A 23,595-nucleotide genomic window follows, 5' to 3' on the forward strand; every position below is an offset into this window, starting at 1 on the left:
GGGAAGGGCTCCTATGACTGTTACTTCCAATTGGGAGTGTCCCACCACAGAGTCACTCTTTATATTCTTAGGATCACGTATGAATCTTATTAAAAGAAGCTCCACTTGAAGCATACACAGTTTGTCTCGATAAATGTGGAACAATTAACAAAACGATGCTTTTGTTTTATTCAGAGAGGATTTGTGATTGTCCACCCATACTGGTGACACGCTGATTGCTTTTCAGTGAGCCTCCCAATTTTAAACTCTTTGGCAGCTGCTCTGCCCTGACATTAAACTCATCAGCTTTCCATTCACATTACAGACATTTAACAGGTGCTTGTCTGTGAGTTTCAACACCAAGCACTCTCCAACTTGACAGCAGAGTGCTGTGATAATACAGGATCTGGGATGTGGTAATATTATTCTCAATAACAGTTTGTAGAGCAGACCCACACCAAGAATTATGAATGACTTTCATTATATATAGACCTCTCCATCGGTGTGAAAATGGGGGAAGAGGCTGCAAATCAGGGACCTGTCCCTGAACATGGCACCTACCATTTCACAGGGGCAGGAACGGGTCCAGATCACAATTTGCACTTGCACGTTTCACAGATGTGGCTACCCGACTAAATCACCAGCTGCCTCCTCTCTTGTCTAATTTTGGTGACCAATTTGTATGAGACAAAATGTGCACAGGTTACACCTGGTAGGAGCAAGCTTAAATTTTGTAGAATCCTTTGGAGAGGTGGGATACCTCTTTGGAAAGGTAGGGTGCCCCTTTGGATATGGTCCCAGGACAGATTTGGGGGAAATCAGATGCCTATAGGGGGAGGTCTGTGGCCCTTTGGATTGATTAAACTAGGTAGGAATGTGCGCCAAAAGTGCAAAAACTCATTAATTGTCAAGCTCATTGGAACTGTCACAGTGTCAAAATGAACTGTCGGAAGCATTTGTCGAAGTATGTAAAACTCCTTTTAGATCATTGAAAAAAATCATTATTTGCTATTTTACACTGTTGATATCGGGTGGCACATAGGCTAACACTGCTGCCTTACAGCGCCAGGGATCCAGGTTCAATACCAGCGTTGGGTGAGTGTTTGTGTGGAGTTTGCATGTTCTCCCCGTGTCTGTGTGGGTTTCCTCTGGGAGTTTGATTTCCTCTAGTCTAGGTTAGATGGATTACCCATGGCAACTGTGTGGGGTTATGGGGATAGGGCCTGGGTAAGATGCTCTGTTGGAGAGTTTGTGCAGGCTCGATGGTCCAAATAGCCTTCTTCTGCATTGTAGAGATTTTATGATTCTATATACCCTGTCTGTTGACATATACCTGAGTGTTTCCATTACTGGATTAGTGCTGATTTCATAACCTTCCATTAGCACAGTAGAATACCTTCAATTTCCTAAAACATAGGCGCAGGAGTAGACCATTCAGCCCATCGAGTCTACTCTATCATTCAGTATGATCATGGTTTATCATCCACTTCAATGCCTTTTTCCTGCACCATCCCATATCCCTTTATACCATTGAAATCTGTCAATCTCTGCTTTAAACATACTCAGTTGGGCAATTTTCATCCCCACGTTCACTGTCAAGACAGAACAGCGATGCAAGTTGTGGTAAACCACTGTTAGCTTATTGCCTGTGTGTGTGACATGCCTGGACACGTCCCTGCCGGCCTTGCCTGGGACTCCTCCCCCCCCCTGCACCAGGTATAAAGGTGACTGCTCCCCACCCCCTGCCTCAGTCTGGACCAGTTCATCGGCATGGGTGTGCTCCAAGTCTTTTGCTCATAAAAGCCTATTTGTTCTTGCATACAAACGAGTCTTTGCTTGATTGGTGGTGCATCAATTTTATTAGCAAAAGTTTTGGGATGGAGCAGATACTGAAACCCGACAAACTCGAATTGGACCCTCAAGCTGTAGGAGCCTCTAACAGCTTCGATCACTGGCTGCGCTGTTTCAAAACTTTCCTCACCTCCTCCTCCTCCGTCGTCCGGACCGAAACCGACAAGCTACACGTGCTCCACGCCCGGGTAAGCAATCAAGTATTCTCGATGGTTAGAGACGCTGAAACTTACAAGGATGCGATCGAACTTTTAAAAGGCCAGTACAACAAACAGTCTAATGAAATCTACGCCAGACATCTTCTGGCTACTCGCAGACAACAGCCAGGAGAATCGGGTGATGAATTCCTGCATGCGTTGCGAGCACTTGGCAGGGCCTGCAACTGCAAGACCGTAACAGCCGCCCAAAACACTGAGGACTTAATCAGAGATGCCTATGTCACGGGTATCAGGTCAAACTATATCCGACAACGACTGCTGGAACAGGGTGGGCTGGACCTACAAAAGACTGTGGCGCTTGCCGAGTCGTTAGAGGTGGCCTTCCGTAATCTCAAGGCCTACACTCCCGACCACGGGAGTGCATCGTGGACACCGTGGCCGCCGCCACCTCTGTACTCGGGAGGGCCGCAGGCCTATGTCACGCCATGTCCCACCAATGACCCGACCACTGCGGCAGTCTCCGGAGACCCGAAGTGCTACTTCTGTGGCCTGGGGAAGCACCCCCGACAACGCTGCCCGGCGAAGGATGCGATCTGCTCTGGGTGTGGAAAGAAGGGCCATTACGTGAAGGTATGCACAGCAAAATCGACCTCCAAGCCCAGTAGCGCCGCGTGCGACCCGCGGGGGCCACCATCTTGGGCGCCGGTAGCCGCGTGTGAGCCGTGTCGGCCACCATCTTGGACGCCATCAGCCGCGTGTGGGCCGTGCGGGCCGCCATCTTGAACACCATCAGCCGCATGTGGGCCGTGCGGGCCGCCATTTTGGACGCCATCAGCCGCGTGTGGGCCATGCGGGCCGCCATCTTGGACGCTGTCAGCCACATACGACTACTCGCAAAATCCAATGGTGGCTTTGATTACGCTGGACCAATCCAGGCCTCACCAACTCGCCAGGTCCATGATGGACATCGAGGTAAACGGTCGCATTACAAACTGTTTATTTGACTGTGGGAGTACGGAGAGCTTTATTCACCCTAACACAGTGAGTCGCTACGCCCTTTCCATACTGCCAGTGAAGCAAACGATCTCCATGGCTTCAAAGTTCCACTCGGTGGATGTCCTCGGGGACTGCGTGGCGACCCTGACTGTACGGGGCACAGTGTACAAAAATTTCAGGCTCCTCGTGCTGCCACAACTCTGTGCTGCCGTACTTCTGGGGCTAGATTTCCTGAGTCACCTTCAGAGCGTCACTATGGAGTATAATGGGCCTTTTCCCCCGCTCTCCGTTTGCAATCAGCAGTTCTTAGATCACCCACCGCGCACCACCTGCAGCCTCTCGTTCCTTAAAGTCACCCCCCCCCCTCACTGTTTGAAAATCTCATCCCCGATTACAAGCCCATCGCCACCAAGAGCAGATGGTACAGTGCTGGAGACAGAGCTTTTATCAGGTCCGAAGTGCAACGGCTCCTAGGGGAGGGGATCATTGAGGCCAGTACCAGCCCCTGGAGAGCCCAAGTAGTAGTTGTTAAAACTGGGGAGAAACATCGCATGGTCATTGACTACAGTCAGACCATTAACCGATACACGCAGCTGGATGCGTACCCCCTTCCCCGCATATCTGACATGGTTAATCAGATTGCGCAATATCGGGTGTTCTCCACCATCGACTTAAAATCTGCATACCACCAGCTCCCTATCCGCCCAGAGGACCGCCAATATACTGCCTTCGAGGCGGATGGCCGCCTCTATCACTTCCTTAGGGTCCCCTTCGGCGTCAACAACGGGGTCTCTGTTTTCCAGCGTGAGATGGACCGAATGGTAGATCAGAATGGGCTGCGGGCCACCTTCCCGTACCTGGATAACGTCACCATCTGCGGCCATGATCAGCAGGACCACGACGCCAACCTCCACAAATTCCTCCACACCGCCACACTCCTAAATCTGACCTATAATAAGGAGAAGTGCATATTCCGCACACACCGCCTCGCCATCCTTGGTTGTGTTGTGGAAAACAGGGTAATCGGTCGCGATCCCGACCGCATGCGTCCCCTCCTGGAACTCCCCCTCCCCACCAGCCTCAAAGCACTGAGGAGATGCCTGGGCTTCTTCTCGTATTACGCCCAGTGAGTGCCCAATTATGTGGATAAAGCCCGTCCGCTCATCAAATCCACCTCTTTTCCCCTGATGGCAGAGGCCCGCCTGGCCTTCGACCGCATCAAAGCAGACATCGCGAAGGCCACGATCCACGCTGTAGACGAATCCATCCCGTTCCAGGTGGAGAACGATGCATCTGACTTCGCCCTCGCCGCCACCCTTAACCAGGCGGGCAGACCCATGGCCTTCTTCTCACGAACCCTCCAAGGCCCTGAAATTCGACACTCCTCTGTCGAAAAGGAGGCCCAAGCCATAGTGGAAGCTGTACGGCACTGGCGCCACTACTTAGCTGGTAAACGATTCACCCTACCAACGATCAGTTGCATTCATGTTTAATAACACGCAGCGGGGCAAGATCAAAAACGATAAAATATTGAGGTGGAGAATCGAGCTCTCCACCTACAATTACGACATCTTATACCGGCCCGGGAAGCTCAATGAGCCTCCAGACGCCCTGTCCCGGGGAATATGTGGCAGCGCACAAATAGACCAATTGCAGACTCTCCACAACGACCTCCGCCACCCGGGGGTCACCAGGTTTTTTCACTTCATTAAAGCCCGTAACCTGCACTACTCCACTGAGGAAGTCAGGTCTATAACCAGACACTGCCAGGTCTGCGCAGAGTGCAAGCCGCACTTCTATCGGCCAGACAGAGCACACCTCATAAAAGCCACCCACCCTTTCGAACGCCTAAGCGTCGACTTCAAAGGCCCCCTCCCCTCTTCTGACCGCAACATATACTTCCTCAACGTCATTGACGAATATTCACGTTTCCCCTTCGCTATTCCCTGCCCGGATATGACCTCGGCCACGGTTGTCAGGGCCCTGCACAGCCTCTTCACCCTGTTCGGTTTCCCTAGCTATATCCATAGCGACCGGGGATCCTCCTTTATGAGTGATGAGCTGCGACAGTACCTGCTCTCCAAAGGCATAGCCTCAAGTAGGACCACCAGCTACAACCCCAGGGGGAACGGACAGGTAGAGAGGGAGAACGCGACAGTCTAGAAGGCTGTTTTACTAGCCCTGAGATCTAAAGGTCTTCCAGTCACCCGCTGGCAAGAGATCCTCCCTGATGCACTACACTCAATTAGATCACTCCTTTGCACAGCTACCAATGCTACCCCTCATGAAAGAATGTTTGTTTTCCCCAGGACGTCCTCCTCGGGGACCTCACTACCGTCGTGGCTGACGTCCCCAGGCCCTGTCCTGCTCCAGAAGCACGTGAGGACCCATAAGTCGGACCCCCTGGTCGAAAGGGTCCAACTCCTCCATGCCAACCCCCAATACGCCTATGTGGCGTACCCCGACGGGCGGGAGGACACAGAGTCTATTCGAGACCTGGCACCCGCAGGTGCCCCAGGGACCACTGCGACCCACAACCCCACACCCCCAACTCCCAACGTTGTCCATACAGCACCAGAGCCACAGCACGCTTCCCGAGCCCCCGTATACAGCACGCCTGAGCCCCAGGAGTCGCCACCACGCACCTGACAATCTGAAGGGACTACAGACGACTCCAGCGACTACGACCTGGCGCCTGAACCAACACTGCGGCCACCTGAACCGACACCACAACCGGCACTACGGCGGTTGCAGCGGCAGATCAAGCTGCCAGAGAGACTAAATTTGTAATTCTGTAAAAAGCGTTCCACCCACCTCACCCCCGCCGGACTCTTTTTTTAAAAACGGGGTGAATGTGGTAAACCACTGTTAGCTTATTGCCTGTGTGTGTGACATGCCTGGGCACGTTCCTGCAGGCCCTGCCCGGGACTCCTCCCCCCACTGCACCAGGTATAAAGGCGACTGCTCCCCACCCCCTGCCTCAGTCCGAACCAGTTCATCGGTATGGGTGTGCTCCAAGTCTTTTGCTAATAAAAGCCTATTTGTTCTTGCATACAAACTAGTCTTTGCTTGATTGATAGTGCATCACAAGTGAAAAGTGCGGAGTGAATCGGGAAAGGCCTCAGTCTTATGTAAACAGACAGAGTGAAACAGCAAGCACTGATTTTAACTGCAGGCTGCTTTTTTATTTAAAGGACAGAGATTTAACCGCTTTAACAACGTGCCAGTTCTTTCCATTGCTTGACAGTTCCAGTGAGTTTATCCACTTTTTATGCTTGTTCATGTCTACCTTAAACAACCGCAAAAGGCAATTGACCTCTCCAAAAGAGCTCTGGCAGCTTTAGAACCTCCTGTGAAAGGTCTAAAGCCCACACGCCATGTTTTGGATATTTCAGTTACGAAAATTGGATCTGTTTGTAGCCAGCTGCATTTTCAAATGTGCAGCTGCCTCTGTGAGCCATAGATGTGCAAATTACAATCCACCCTGTTTCCCCCCCCTCCCCCCACGAGTGAAAATGGGTGGGGTGGGGGAGATGCCATGTTTGGGGGGGGGTAAGACTTGTGGAATTGGGTCTCCGGCATAATGTTGGCGAATTAAGACCCTCCCTGGCCGATTGAAAAGTCAGACAGCCGCAACAAGATACCATTTTCTGGAGAAGACAATTCGGACAGCAACTTACTGATTTACACCTTTAACTATACATGTCTGGTTGCTGTCTCATTAACTGATATGATGCACAAAGTATTCTACTGCTAGTGCACCTGGCATACCTCTTCAAGATCACATTGATTAAGTGCTGTAAATCCTGAGGTCAATTAGGGAATCTCTGTTTGAGAGTTGAGAGCTGTTTGTAAATTTGTAGCCCAGGAGAAGTGACGGTCCTCCCTGAGACACCAATGCCTGGGAAATATGGCAGATATATATTGAATTTGAGAATTATAGGTTGATGTTATAATTGAGCTATTTTAAAAAAAAATCTTTTATTGCATGAGTTGAAGGGTTAAAAACGAAGGCCAGCCACGCAAAGAGAATTCCTAGGGCTGTTTGAGCTCCGTGTTAGTAGCTTAAGATATTAAATAAGCTAATTAAATTCCAAACTTGTTCCTCTACCATCATATGAGCAATTTATAACACTCAGGGTAAACGATGCAATGCAAATAAGATTCTATTAACAAAACTGCTTTTTAAAAACTGTATATTGCACAGTTTGAACATTTTGACACTAAGATATTGTTTCAGCATAGGGTTCTTATAATGTCTATTCAAATTAAATTTGCTTTTTATCTATTATTACAGTTTAATCTTGCAACATGTCGAATCAAGAATGCACACAGATATTAGTTGGCCTTGGGAAAGGTTGCAGCACCAACACAATTCTCACTGACCAGGCCAAGGATATGACAGTGCTCAGAGACCAACCTTATAGGATAAACATTGCGAAGGAAGCAGAGCCTGTGAGCCACCTTGGTGCCAGACCTATGCATAAAAGTACACTGATACTGGAAAAAAGACCTGCTGTAACAGACTATACAAGCTCCTATAAGCAAGTAAGCTCCCTGATAGGCACTTTATAAATTTACAGAAATAAATGTTAGTTGCCGATAATAAATGTAGCACTTAATGTGCTTGGACAGAACACATTTTAACCCATTTTTAATTTCAGTTCAAATCGTTTTTTTCAACTCTTTTTTCCCTTCTCTTTTCTCTCCACCGCCCATGTTGCCAACACCGTGAACAATATTTTTAATGAGGTATGTTGTTGAATGCATGGGATTGCAACATTGATATTCCTACATGACCAATCTCCGTCCATTAATGAGCAACTGAAACGTGCTCACTGTTTAAATTTTACTCTCCATTGTTCCTTCAGCCACACATGACTGAGAATCCTACACAAACACAATCATCTTCTTCACATTCACTCTACCACTAATTGAATGGGGGACTAGAATTTACCAATTTATAGACCCATGAGAACCAACACCAACCACGTTTTTTTCTAATGTTGGTGCCACTTTGATACATCATGATGTAATTATTCTTTACAGCACCTTATTCTGAGCTAAATGATGGTCAATTTTATTACCTCCACCACAGAACGTAGGCTGCGATAATGTTTTTACCCCTGTTTGTGGACCGTTTGACTGCAAACACTGTACCTCAAAAACTGGATAAAAGCAAATTACTGCGGATGCTGGAATCTGAAACCAAAAGAGAAAATGCTGGAAAATCTCAGCAGGTCTGGCAGTGTCTGTAAGGAGAGAAAAGAGCTGACGTTTCGAATCCAGACGATCCTTTGTCAAAGCTAAAAGGCATAGGAAGTGGGAGATATTTATACTGCAGGGTGAGGGAATGAAAGATGAGTCATAGCCACAGAAACCAGGGGAAAAGACTGCTAATGGCTGTCCACAGAGAGAATAAAGGGTGTGAATGGCCAAATGGCAGAGAAGCTGTAATCAGAGGATAAACTGTGACAGATGAAGATGCGGAGGGAGGGGGGAGATGGGTGGGAGAGAGATAAAATTGAGAAAAAGAGAAAAGGGGAAGCAAAGGCAGAGAAAAGGTAAGAAATCGGAGGATAAAATGGGGGAGAGAGTGGGGGGGGGGTGAAAGAAAAATAAAGGCAATAAAGAAATGAAAGGTAGAGAACAGTTAAAAATTAAGTAAAATGAACACAGAGGGGTGGAGGTGGGGTAGAGCTAATCATCTGAAGTTATTGAATTCGATGTTGAGACCGGAACGCTGTAAAGTACCGAGCCGGAAGATGAGATGCTATTCCTCCAGTTTGTGTTGAGCTTCACTGGAACATTGCAGCAGACCAAGAACATAAAAACATAAGAAATAGGAGCAGGAGTAGGCCATCTAGCCCTTCGAGCCTGCTCCGCCATTTAATAAGATCATGGCTGATCTGAGGAGAATCAGTTCCACTTACCCGCCTGCTCCCCATATCCCTTAATTCCCTTATCGATCAGAAATCTATCTTCCCGTGATTTAAACATATTCAACGAGGAAGCCTCCACCACTTCAATGGGCAGAGAATTCCAGAGATTCACCACCCTCTGAGAGAAGAAGTTCCCCTCAACTCTGTTCTGAACCGGCCCCCCCCTTATTTTGAGGCTGTGCCCTCTAGTTCTGGTTTCCCTTCTAAGAGAATCTCTCAACCTCTACCCTATCCAGCCCCTTCATTATCTTATCTGACCAAGGACAGATATGTGGGCATGGGAGCAGGATTGTGTGTTAAAATGGCAGCAACCGGAAGGTCAAGGTCCTGATTGCGTGCAATTCTGAGTCTGCACGTCCTCCCCACATCTGCATAGGTTTCTTCCGGGTGCTCCGGTTTCCTCCCGCAGTCTGAAAGACATGCTGGTTATGTGCATTGGCCCATGCTAAATTCTCCCTCAGTGTAGCTGAATAGACGCTGGAGTGTGGCGATTAGGAGATTTTCACAGTAACTTCATTGTTTGTTACAAATTTTAATCCAGTGCTTTTTGTTCTTCTGATCTGTGGACTCTTGGCATGGTTCTTGGTTACTGGTATGCATGACCCTTCTTCCTGCGACAGACTGTCTGTACTCGGCACTCCCTTGAGGCAGATCTATTAGTACTAAACAGGTTACATAACAGGCACGTTCCTTTAGAGCATAGTGTGTTCCAACCTCAGGGTGAGAGTCTAACACATGACGGACTGATGTCAGTGATACGTCCATCAGCTATGTCATACATTAGCATATCCATTCCTTTAACCCTTACACAACACTTATGACTGACTTATGTGGGGTAAGGGGCCAGATTTTCCCTTTCATTGGAGGCTATAAACAGGGGAGCGAGGTGAAAAATCTGGTGGAGGCTTCACAGTTCAATGGCATTACCATTTCTGGCTGAAGGTGAAATTGCGTAGCCTGATTTTTTGAAAGATGACTGCTCTCTCATGCTGTGTTAAAGGCACGGTGAAGCTATGGGAACGATTTTGTGCCATTTCCACCTCGATTGCACTCACATCCACACAAAGGCTTTCAGGTTGTTTGGCACCAGGGAAAAGGGCAAGGGAAATTTGATGTGCTGAGCAGGTAAACTCCAACCGCCTTATTGCTATCAGCCGTTCTACCAACTGTTGCGAGATAGACTTTCCCCTCGCTTCACATATCTCACAACAGGTTTTTCATGGGCAATTCCTTACTCTTTTTGGATGAAGTGCAAAGGAAGAAGGCCAGGCTAGTGGGGTTGCACAGTAGCAGAATGGCACCCACCCGGGTGGCACAATGGTTAGCACTGCTGCTTCACAGCACCAGGGACTCAGGTTCGATTCCCGGCTTGGGACACTGTCTGTGCGGAGTCTGCACATTTTCCCTGTGTCTGCGTGGGTTTCCTCCGGGTGCTCCAGTTTCCTTCCACAGTCCGAAAGAGGTGCTGGTTAGGGTGCATTGGCCATGCTAAATTCTCCCTCAGTGTACCCGAACAGGCGCCAGAGTGTGGTGACTAGGGGATTTTCACAGTAACTTCATTGCAGTGTTAATGTAAGCCTACTTGTGACACTAATAAATAAACCTAAAAATTAAACTTACCCATACTAACAGATCCAAGTATACAGAGACACTTGTACTTGTCTGAGAATACCTGGGCAGATTTACCTTTGGAAAGAAAGTTGTCACAATGTTATGCCACATGCTGCAACCCACATCCACTGTATAAATTATTCTTCTGGTGGAAATTAGGATCACCAACTGTCCTTAATTCCTGTGCCACAGGTTAATTTCAGGCTGGTTTTGGAATATCTGTGATGTAAATCTATGCACTGATTCACGAAACAAGCCATTGATACGTTGTTAATTTCTAGAACTATCAACTGAATTAGCTTTCCCATGGATAACAAGCACCAATGTTACAGCGTATTTCCTTTTTACCCAGTAGCAGGATTCCACAGACACAAGGTGTCAGGGATGATACCCACAAGACCATGTACAGTAATGAGAATTAATAGTTGGCAACCTTCCTAGATTGTCCTGGTGTCTCCTGGTGTCACCTGGAATTACAGATTAATCTTTGGGACAGTCTTGTGAGAAACCAAGGGGAATATCATCGAGACATTTTCCCTTTCCAGTTTGCTCCAGTTGTCCTCATAACAAACAGCAGAGGCACAGCACTCCCATGATGCCATGCAGTCCAGGTTGCTCTAATCAATAAAAACTGTGACGTAGAGTAGTTTTGGAAGTGCCAATGATTGTGGGTGTCGTACTCACCGATATTAACAATTGATGTGTTGGGCAGTCACTGCTGAGTATGTGCGTCCAGGCTAATGAGAGGCAGGAGGCCAAGTGATGAAACCTCCCATAATCAGCAAGTAACTCTATTAGCATTGTGTTCACGGGAAGCTTGTCTGTCACAGCAATCCACAATCCTGCAACTAAATGGCCACTTCCTTGGAAGCTGCCGTGGTGTCTTTATTTTAATGAACTCTGCAATGCCACTGCTGTTTGGCAAGGCAAATCTCCCTGCCGCTGCTGCAAATGAGGACAGAGAACTTGGTGCTCAGCCAAATGGTGTCAAGCTTCTTGAGTGTTGTTGGAGCTGCACTCATCCAGGCAAGTGAAGAATACTCCATCACACTCCTGACTTGTGCCTTGTAGAATGTGGACAGGCTTTGGAGAGTCAGGAGGTGAGTTACTCGCCGCAGGATTCCTAGCCTCTGACCTGCTCTTGCAGCCACAATTTACAATGCTGGTCCAGTTCCATTTCTGGACAATGGTAACCCCCCAGAATGTTGATGGTGAGTGATTCAGTGATGGTAATGCTATTGAAAGTCAAGGGGGGATGGTTAAACTCTTGCTTGTTGGAGATGGTCATTGCCTGGCACTTGTGTAGTGCGAATGTTACTTGCCACTTGTCAGCTCAAGCTCTGCATACGAATTCATTTCACATTGATAAGTATTGTGGGCAGCACGGTAGCACAGTGGTTAGCACTGCTGCCTCTCAGTGCCAGGAATCCGGGTTCGATTCCCGGCCTGGGTCACTGTCTGTGTGGAGTTTGCACATTCTCCCCATGTCTGCATGGGTTTCCTCTGGGTGCTCCAGTTTCCTCCCACAGTCCAAAAGATGTGCTGGTTAGTTGCACTGACCATGTTAAATTCTCCCTCAAAGTACCTGAACAAGCACTGTGTGGCAACTAGGGGATTTTCACAGTAACTTCATTGCAACGTTAATGTAAGCCTATTTGTGACACTAATAAATAAACTAAACTTCAAACTAGGGCAATCCGCAAACAAAAATCAGACCCTTGTTCTGTAAATGGAATCCAAAAAGTCTAGCTTTAAGAAGCAGAGCAAATGATTTCTCCTATCTCGACACCTGATGTGTCGTGTAGAGATTGGTTTCAGTAATATTGTACAAGTGGCAGAATCTGTGCTGCTGAAAATACTCATCCACAAGTAAATGAATCAAGCTGGTAAGATAGGATAGCGGAGCACTCCTGTTCCACCAGTACTGCAAGGTAGAACAGCTTGGATGATATGTTGCTGTATATTGGGCACAAGACCTCGGCTGCCAGTTTACCGTTTCCCCTATGTCTGTCCTCCGATCAAATGGGAGCAGAATCTTTACATTTATACATTTGAATTCCTGTATTATTACTGGTAGATGGTTTGCGCTGCTGCTTAGGTGTTGACCTTGATTAGCTGTGCTATTTTTGCTTTATTTCTGTACCTCTTTTTTTATTCTGTTCTGTTTCTCAGTCTCTCAATCTCCTGATCTGATTCTCTGTGTGATCTTATCTTGTTTGTTATTTTGGACAGAATGTCTTGGCAGGTGGTTAGGCTAAGCACTGGGAATGTATTTTGAGTTTGCCCTTCCTCCTTGCTGTTGTCAGTCACACCATTTGGCCCATGATCATTGCTGCGCACATATCCATGAGCTGTAATTCTCTTCCCACATCTGCATCCCTCATTACCTTTTCTTTCCCCTTCTTTCCTTCCCAGTGCCTTGTCTCTCATCACGGTCACTACACTCTCCCCTGGCCTTTATCCCCTGTCCCTTTTCACTTGTCCCCAGTCTCTCTCAAGGGTTGTTTATCTCAGCCAATCTGGTTAGAATCATAGAATCATACAGCGCAGAAGGGGCCCTTTGGCCCAATGAGTCCACACCGACACATTAGAAACACCTGAACGCCTAACTAATCCCATCTACCAGCACTTGGCCCATAGCCCTGAATGTTATGATGTGCCAAGTGCTCATCCAGGTACTTTTTAAAGGATGTGAGGCATCCCACCTCCACCACCCTCCCAGGCAGCACATTCCAGACCACCACCACCCTCTGGGTAAAAAAGGTTTTCCTTACATCCCCCCTAAACCTCCTGCCCCTCACCTTGGACCTATGTCCTCTTGTGACTGACCTTTCAACTAAGGGGAACAGCTGCTCCATATCCACTTTGTCCATGTCCCTCATATTCTTGTACACCTCGATCAGGTCGCCCCTCAGACTTCTCTGGTCCGACGAAAATAACCCAAGCCTACCCATTCTCTCTTTATAACTTAAATGTACCATCCCAGGCGGTATTCTGGTGAATCTCCTCTGTACCCCCTCCAGTAAAATCACATCCTTCCTATAATGTGGCGACCAGAACTGTACACAGTACTCTAACTGTGGCTGCACACAGTACTCTAACTGTGGCTGTACACAGTACTCTAACTGTGGCTGTACACAGTACTCTAACTGTGGCTGTACACAGTACTCTAACTGTGGCTGCACACAGTACTCTAACTGTGGCTGCACACAGTACTCTAACTGTGGCTGTACACAGTACTCTAACTGTGGCTGTACACAGTACTCTAACTGTGGCCGTACACAGTACTCTAACTGTGGCTGTACACAGTACTCTAACTGTGGCCGTACACAGTACTCTAACTGTAGCCTCACACAGTACTCTAACTGTGGCTGCACACAGTACTCTAACTGTGGCCTCACACAGTACTCTAACTGTGGCTGTACACAGTACTCTAACTGTGGCTGTACACAGTACTCTAACTGTGGCTGTACACAGTACTCTAACTGTAGCTGCACACAGTACTCTAACTGTGGCTGTACACAGTACTCTAACTGTAGCTGCACACAGTACTCTAACTGTGGCTGCACACAGTACTCTAACTGTGGCTGTACACAGTACTCTAACTGTGGCTGCACACAGTACTCTAACTGTGGCTGTACACAGTACTCTAACTGTAGCTGCACACAGTACTCTAACTGTGGCTGCACACAGTACTCTAACTGTGGCTGTACACAGTACTCTAACTGTGGCTGCACACAGTACTCTAACTGTGGCTGCACACAGTACTCTAACTGTAGCCTCACACAGTACTCTAACTGTAGCCTCACACAGTACTCTAACTGTGGCTGTACACAGTACTCTAACTGTGGCTGTACACAGTACTCTAACTGTGGCTGTACACAGTACTCTAACTGTGGCCGTACACAGTACTGTAACTGTGGCTGTACACAGTACTCTAACTGTAGCTGCACACAGTACTCTAACTGTGGCTGCACACAGTACTCTAACTGTGGCTGCACACAGTACTCTAACTGTAGCCTCACACAGTACTCTAACTGTAGCCTCACACAGTACTCTAACTGTGGCTGTACACAGTACTCTAACTGTAGCCTCACACAGTACTCTTAACTGTGGCTGTACACAGTACTCTAACTGTGGCTGTACACAGTACTCTAACTGTGGCTGTACACAGTACTCTAACTGTAGCCTCACACAGTACTCTTAACTGTGGCTGTACACAGTACTCTAACTGTGGCTGTACACAGTACTCTAACTGTGGCTGTACACAGTACTCTAACTGTAGCCTCACACAGTACTCTAACTGTGGCCATACACAGTACTCTAACTGTAGCCTCACACAGTACTCTTAACTGTGGCTGTACACAGTACTCTAACTGTGGCTGTACACAGTACTCTAACTGTGGCTGTACACAGTACACTAACTGTGGCTGCACACAGTACTCTAACTGTAGCCGTACACAGTACTCTAACTGTGGCTGTACACAGTACTCTAACTGTGGCCGTACACAGTACTCTAACTGTGGCTGTACACAGTACTCTAACTGTGGCTGTACACAGTACTCTAACTGTGGCTGTACACAGTACTCTAACTGTAGCCGTACACAGTACTCTAACTGTGGCTGTACACAGTACTCTAACTGTGGCTGTACACAGTACTCTAACTGTGGCTGTACACAGTACTCTAACTGTAGCCGTACACAGTACTCTAACTGTGGCTGTACACAGTACTCTAACTGTGGCTGTACACAGTACTCTAACTGTGGCCGTACACAGTACTTTAACTGTGGCTGCACACAGTACTCTAACTGTGGCCTCACACAGTACTCTAACTGTGGCTGTACACAGTACTGTAACTGTGGCCTCACACAGTACTTTAACTGTGGCTGTACACAGTACTCTAACTGTGGCTGTACACAGTACTCTAACTGTGGCTGTACACAGTACTCTAACTGTGGCTGTACACAGTACTCTAACTGTGGCTGCACACAGTACTCTAACTGTGGCCTCACACAGTACTCTAACTGTGGCTGTACACAGTACTCTAACTGTGGCTGTACACAGTACTCTAACTGTGGCTGCACACAGTACTCTAACTGTGGCTGTACACAGTACTCTAACTGTAGCCTCACACAGTACTCTTAACTGTGGCTGTACACAGTACTCTAACTGTGGCCTCACACAGTACTCTAACTGTAGCCTCACACAGTACTCTAACTGTGGCTGTACACAGTACTCTAACTGTGGCTGTACACAGTACTCTAACTGTAGCCTCACACAGTACTCTTAACTGTGGCTGTACACAGTACTCTAACTGTGGCTGTACACAGTACTCTAACTGTGGCTGTACACAGTACTCTAACTGTAACCTCACACAGTACTCTAACTGTAGCCTCACACAGTACTCTAACTGTGGCTGTACACAGTACTCTAACTGTAGCCTCACACAGTACTCTAACTGTAGCCTCACACAGTACTCTTAACTGTGGCTGTACACAGTACTCTAACTGTGGCTGTACACAGTACTCTAACTGTGGCTGTACACAGTACTCTAACTGTGGCTGTACACAGTACTCTAACTGTGGCTGTACACAGTACTCTAACTGTGGCTGTACACAGTACTCTAACTGTGGCTGTACACAGTACTCTAACTGTGGCTGTACACAGTACTCTAACTGTAACCTCACACAGTACTCTAACTGTGGCTGTACACAGTACTCTAACTGTAGCCTCACACAGTACTCTAACTGTAGCCTCACACAGTACTCTTAACTGTGGCTGTACACAGTACTCTAACTGTGGCTGTACACAGTACTCTAACTGTGGCCATACACAGTACTCTAACTGTAGCCTCACACAGTACTCTAACTGTGGCTGTACACAGTACTCTAACTGTGGCTGTACACAGTACTCTAACTGTGGCTGTACACAGTACTCTAACTGTGGCCATACACAGTACTCTAACTGTAGCCTCACACAGTACTCTAACTGTGGCTGCACACAGTACTCTAACTGTGGCTGTACACAGTACTCTAACTGTGGCTGTACACAGTACTGTAACTGTGGCTGTACACAGTACTCTAACTGTCGCTGTACACAGTACTCTAACTGTGGCTGTACACAGTACTCTAACTGTCGCTGTACACAGTACTCTAACTGTAGCCTCACACAGTACTCTAACTGTGGCTGTACACAGTACTCTAACTGTGGCTGTACACAGTACTCTAACTGTGGCCGTACACAGTACTCTAACTGTGGCTGTACACAGTACTCTAACTGTCGCTGTACACAGTACTCTAACTGTAGCCTCACACAGTACTCTAACTGTGGCTGTACACAGTACTCTAACTGTGGCCTCACACTGTACTCTAACTGTGGCCTCACACAGTACTCTAACTGTGGCTGTACACAGTACTCTAACTGTGGCTGTACACAGTACTCTAACTGTAGCCTCACACAGTACTCTAACTGTGGCCATACACAGTACTCTAACTGTAGCCTCACACAGTACTCTAACTGTGGCTGTACACAGTACTCTAACTGTAGCCTCACACAGTACTCTAACTGTGGCTGTACACAGTACTCTAACTGTGGCCATACACAGTACTCTAACTGTAGCCTCACACAGTACTCTAACTGTGGCTGCACACAGTACTCTAACTGTGGCTGTACACAGTACTCTAACTGTGGCTGTACACAGTACTCTAACTGTGGCTGTACACAGTACTCTAACTGTGGCTGTACACAGTACTGTAACTGTGGCTGTACACAGTACTCTAACTGTGGCTGTACACAGTACTCTAACTGTGGCTGTACACAGTACTCTAACTGTGGCTGTACACAGTACTCTAACTGTGGCTGTACACAGTACTCTAACTGTGGCTGTACACAGTACTCTAACTGTGGCTGTACACAGTACTCTAACTGTGGCTGTACACAGTACTCTAACTGTGGCTGTACACAGTACTCTAACTGTGGCTGTACACAGTACTCTAACTGTGGCTGCACACAGTACTCTAACTGTAGCCTCACACAGTACTCTTAACTGTGGCTATACACAGTACTCTAACTGTGGCTGTACACAGTACTCTAACTGTGGCCATACACAGTACTCTAACTGTAGCCTCACACAGTACTCTAACTGTGGCTGCACACAGTACTCTAACTGTGGCTGTACACAGTACTGTAACTGTGGCTGTACACAGTACTCTAACTGTAGCCTCACACAGTACTCTAACTGTGGCTGTACACAGTACTCTAACTGTGGCTGTACACAGTACTGTAACTGTGGCTGTACACAGTACTCTAACTGTGGCTGTACACAGTACTCTAACTGTGGCTGTACACAGTACTCTAACTGTAGCCTCACACAGTACTCTAACTGTGGCCATACACAGTACTCTAACTGTAGCCTCACACAGTACTCTAACTGTGGCTGTACACAGTACTCTAACTGTGGCCATACACAGTACTCTAACTGTAGCCTCACACAGTACTCTAACTGTGGCTGCACACAGTACTCTAACTGTGGCTGTACACAGTACTCTAACTGTGGCTGTACACAGTACTCTAACTGTGGCTGTACACAGTACTCTAACTGTGGCTGTACACAGTACTCTAACTGTGGCTGTACACAGTACTCTAACTGTGGCTGTACACAGTACTCTAACTGTGGCTGTACACAGTACTCTAACTGTGGCTGTACACAGTACTCTAACTGTGGCTGTACACAGTACTCTAACTGTGGCTGTACACAGTACTCTAACTGTAGCCTCACACAGTACTCTAACTGTGGCTGTACACAGTACTCTAACTGTGGCTGTACACAGTACTCTAACTGTGGCCTCACACTATACTCTAACTGTGGCCTCACACTGTACTCTAACTGTAGCCTCACACAGTACTCTAACTGTGGCTGCACACAGTACTCTAACTGTGGCTGTACACAGTACTCTAACTGTGGCTGTACACAGTACTCTAACTGTGGCCTCACACTGTACTCTAACTGTAGCCTCACACAGTACTCTAACTGTGGCTGCACACAGTACTCTAACTGTGGCTGTACACAGTACTCTAACTGTGGCTGTACACAGTACTCTAACTGTGGCTGTACACAGTACTCTAACTGTGGCTGTACACAGTACTCTAACTGTGGCTGTACACAGTACTCTAACTGTAGCCTCACACAGTACTCTAACTGTGGCTGTACACAGTACTCTAACTGTGGCTGTACACAGTACTCTAACTGTAGCCTCACACAGTACTCTAACTGTGGCTGTACACAGTACTCTAACTGTGGCCCCACACAGTACTCTAACTGTGGCTGTACACAGTACTCTAACTGTGGCTGCACACAGTACTCTAACTGTGGCTGTACACAGTACTCTAACTGTGGCCCCACACAGTACTCTAACTGTGGCTGTACACAGTACTCTAACTGTGGCTGTACACAGTACTCTAACTGTGGCCTCACACAGTACTCTAACTGTGGCTGTACACAGTACTCTAACTGTGGCCCCACACAGTACTCTAACTGTGGCTGTACACAGTACTCTAACTGTGGCCTCACACTGTACTCTAACTGTGGCCTCACACAGTACTCTAACTGTGGCTGCACACAGTACTCTAACTGTGGCTGTACACAGTACTCTAACTGTGGCTGTACACAGTACTCTAACTGTGGCCCCACACTGTACTCTAACTGTGGCTGTACACAGTACTCTAACTGTGGCTGTACACAGTACTCTAACTGTGGCCCCACACTGTACTCTAACTGTGGCTGTACACAGTACTCTAACTGTGGCTGTACACAGTACTCTAACTGTGGCTGTACACAGTACTCTAACTGTGGCCCCACACTGTACTCTAACTGTGGCCTTGTGGTTTCCCCTGTGCTCTCTGAGCTGGCTGGTTTATCTCCTCTCCAATAGTTAAATAAAGAATCCTGAACTGGGAAACTTTTAAAAATATTTTAAAAACAGATAAAGCCATTCAATGTTCTTTTAAATTGTTTATTATATATACTTACATATTTCACTTCTTTTGCTAGTTTTATACTAGTCGGAGGATTCAACCTATAATTAAATATTCTGGGTACCCCGATGAGATAAAACACCTTGGTATGAATACAGAGGAAAATGAACATCTAACCACACACAGAGAAACCTTTTATCTAAAGGAAGTTATACCAGTAAGTTCTAGAATTGTTTAATACATAGACAGTTGTGTTTATATTTTTGTATGTTTCACCTTTTGAACACGTTGGGTTCTGCTCCACGTTTTACATTTTAATTAGATTTGTATTTCAGTTACATTTAAAAATAAATGTCAGTTTCTGTATAAACTCTGTTTTATTAAATATGTATTTTTCTGATTCCTATCAGTGGAATTATTAAAAAAATGGTATAAAGTCTAATTCACATAAATGTGCCAATGAATCATAAACTTTCTTGTTAATTTAAAGATAGAGCAATGCTTTGTAAAATTAATTAAAGGACATTATATATCCGTTTCTCGGTGTACACTTCCTCTCTGGACCAATTGACTGTGTTTCAAATGCTTGTTGTTTTTCTGCCAGCCTATTATTATATTTTTCTATTTGTACATTTGTTATTTGCTTATGTAAACTTGTCACACAGTAATTACACAATCTGGCAAGTTAGTAACTCTGTGCTCACTCTGTGAACATCTTCAGGAAATCTCTCATTAGGGGAATTTTCCCGTCCCGCTCGCCACGGGAATCATAGCGAGCAGGGCGCAGGGGTGGGGACCATGCAAAGGTCCCTTAACCTCGGGCAGAATTTTCATGTTTTGTGGCGAGCGCAGCAGGAAAATCCCACCCATTGTCTTTGTCATGTTATTCTATTTTCCTGTAAGTTTAGATTTTAACTCTTAAGCTTGTTTTCTCTTTTTAATTGCACTTGATCTTGATGTCCCTGTGAAAAATAACATGGAAGATCGTGTAACAGTCTTGAATTCAAAATAAAACCATAGAAACCATAGAATCCCTACAGTGCAGAAAGAGGCCATTCGGCCCACCGTGTCTGCACCAACAACAATCCCACCCTGGCCCTATCCCCGAAACCCCACATATTTAAGAACAAAAGAACTAGGAGCAGGAGTAGGCCATTTGGCCCCTCGAGCCTGCTCCGCCATTCAATAAGATCATGGCTGATCTGATAGTGGGTTCAGTTCCACTTACCCACCCGCTTAATGGTTAAAAATCTATCTATCTATCCACCTGTGACTTAAACACATTTAACGAGGTAGCCTCTACTGCTTCATTGGGCAGAGAATTCCAAAGATTCACTACCCTCTGGGAGAAGAAGTTCCTCCTCAACTCTGTTCTAAATTGACTCCCCCGTATTTTGAGGCTATGCCCCCTAGTTCTTGTTTCCATTGTAAGTGGAAATAACCTCGCTGCTTCTACCCTGTCTAGCCCCTTCATTATCTTATATGTCTCTATAAGATCTCCCCCCAACCTTCTAAACTCCAATGAGTACAGGCCCAGTCTACTCAGTCTCTCCTCATAAGCCAACCCTCTCAACTCCGGAATCAACCTAGTGAATCTCCCCTGCACCCCCTCCAGTGCCAGTATATCCTTTCTCAAGTAAGGAGACCAAAACTGTGCACAGTACTCCAGGTGTGGCCTCACCAGCACCTTATACAGCTGCAACATAACCTCACTGTTTTTAAACTCCATCTCTCGAGCAATGAAGGACAAAATTCCATTTGCCTTCTTAATTACCTGCTGCACCTGCAAACCAACTCCTTGAGTTTCCTGCACAAGGACACCAGGTCCCCCTGCACAGCAGCATGCTGCAATTTTTTACCATTTAAATAATAATCCATTTTGCTGTTATTCCTATCAAAATGGATGACCTCACATTTACCAACATTGTACTCCATCTGCCAGACCCTCACCCACTCGTTTAGACTATCTATATCCCTTTGCGGACTTTCAGCATCCTCTGCACACTTTGCTCTTCCACCCATCTTAGTGTCATCTGTGAATTTTGACACACTACACTTGGTCCCCAACTCCAAATCATCTATGTAAATCGTAAACTGCTAATCCCTGTTAATCCCTCTAACCTACACATCCTGGGACACTAAGGGGCAATTTAGCACGGCCAATCAACCTAACCTGCACATCTTTGGACACTCCTGTTCCTTTCCGTGAGCCATGCAGTGCATTTACTTTCTGACAACAATGCTGTAAGGAATTGTAATCCTTGTGTCTCAGTTACTCTCAGCCAACCCAGGAAATGAATAAGCAAAACTTTAAATGGTATTTATCTCTTGTTGACATTTTGATTTGGTTTGGAAACACCAGGATTACTAATTAAAATGGGTTTCTTCACTTTCTTTCCATTAAAAGATTTGAGATTGGTGTTAAACCTAGTGGAATGTAAACTTGGGATCATAATCATAGCATTTGTGATGCTGATTAAATTAAACCAGGGGGAAAAAAATCACAGAAAAGATTATGAGAATATTTTACCACTGCCCCAAAGATACAAAACCAAATAAGGGGTTTTAAAGATAACTGACTTGCTGGGGAAGGAAGGTTATTAAAATATTTTTTTAAATGGTTGAACGGATTAAACGGACTTGATTGGCCAAATTACCCACTCCTTTAATGGGATGTGGGTGTCGCTGGCTGGGCCAGTATTTTCTGCCCATCCCTAATTGCCCTTGAGCTACCTTCTTGAACCACTGCAGTCTATGAGGTGTAGGTATACCCACTGTGCTGTTAGGGAAGGAATTCCATGATTTTGACCCAGCGACAGTGAAGGAACGGCGATATATTTCCAAGCCAGGATGGTGAGTGACTCAGAGGGGAACTTGCAGGTGGTGGTGTTCCCAGGTATCTGCTGCCGTTGTTCGAGATGGAAATGGTCATTGATTTGGAAGGTGCTGTTGAAGGAGTCTTGGTGAGTTCCTGCAGTTATTATGAGAGTCAGCTAGAAGAAGGAAATACAATAAAGCTCATGGTGACAGACAGGTTTTGTGGTACAGCAGTCCTGGCAGGATTTTAAAATCAGATTCATGTATTTACAGGGTCTCCCTGGGGAGAATATTGAATTTTTAATTTGTTTTTGTTCTACAAAGAACAGTACAGCACAGGAACAGGCCCTTCGGCCCTCCAAGCCTGCGCCGAGAGCCTCCAACTTTAAAAGACTGAATCCAGTAGAAACTATTTGGTTTTATTGGTTAAAACCAATATTAGGCTTAATTTCAAACATATCAGTGAATGATTTTTTAAAGATTTATTTTTCTAATTTATGTATCTTCAAAGCGCAACTTTTAAACACTTATAAAATTTTCTTTTCTTTCTTAAAGCGCAGCATTCAGAACGAAACAGTCGCTGAAAATCGAACGAGAGGTACATGGGGCCTAGCAATGAAAGAAATAACCAACCCTCCAAGTTGCAGTCAAAGTTATTCCACTTCTTATTCCTCGATGCTTGATATCCGATATCAGCTTCCACCATGTGCCAACATTCCTGAATTTCATCCAAAAAGGCACACTCACAACATCATTACAGGTATGTATGTGCTACCTCTGACCTGTGTCTTTAATCTTTAAGACAAGTTTAATAACTGCATAGAAAAATAACATATCCATTTAAATATTAGCCTAACAATGATCTTTTGAGCTATAAGTAGATTTAGAGGGTAAATTTGGTGCTGCAAAGGGTATTTGAGGTGCATGGCTTAGATACATTTGAGGAAAAACTAGGTTAGGCACTTTGAGGGCGAAAGGAACAGAAGATAATGTTGATGGAGTAAAATGAAGTCTGGTGCGAGGAGGCTCATGTGGAGTGTATCCCCCCCCCCCAGGGAGTGGTCCTCTGTAACCATTCCAGCGTATATTTTATTACTATTGGCACCCCCAAAGAGCAAGCTGCACGGTCCACTAGACAACATCTCTGAGCACTCAGTGTCACTCTATAGCAAAAAACCAAAGAACTTCCATTGATATACTCGGGTAGACCTGGTGGCGTCTGGCAGATAATCTACCCGGGAGGTGTGGTCACTCTCCACTGCACGCAA

At 46.2% G+C, this 23,595-nt stretch overlaps 1 protein-coding gene across 1 annotated transcript in view; it reads left to right on the forward strand.

Moving 5' to 3' along the window:
- LOC144510879 (uncharacterized) overlaps positions 1-23,595 on the forward strand; it is a 44,105-nt gene that overhangs the window by 10,366 nt on the left and 10,144 nt on the right. Inside the window, exons 2-4 of the mRNA XM_078240922.1 lie at positions 7,282-7,532; positions 19,587-19,727; positions 22,883-23,087. Coding sequence (XP_078097048.1) covers positions 7,296-7,532; positions 19,587-19,727; positions 22,883-23,087 — 583 coding nt within the window. The 5' untranslated portion in view covers positions 7,282-7,295. The remainder of the gene's footprint in view (positions 1-7,281; positions 7,533-19,586; positions 19,728-22,882; positions 23,088-23,595) is intronic.

Source organism: Mustelus asterias, chromosome 23, assembly GCF_964213995.1.
Source record: "Mustelus asterias chromosome 23, sMusAst1.hap1.1, whole genome shotgun sequence".
Classification (NCBI taxonomy): Eukaryota; Metazoa; Chordata; class Chondrichthyes; order Carcharhiniformes; family Triakidae; genus Mustelus; species Mustelus asterias.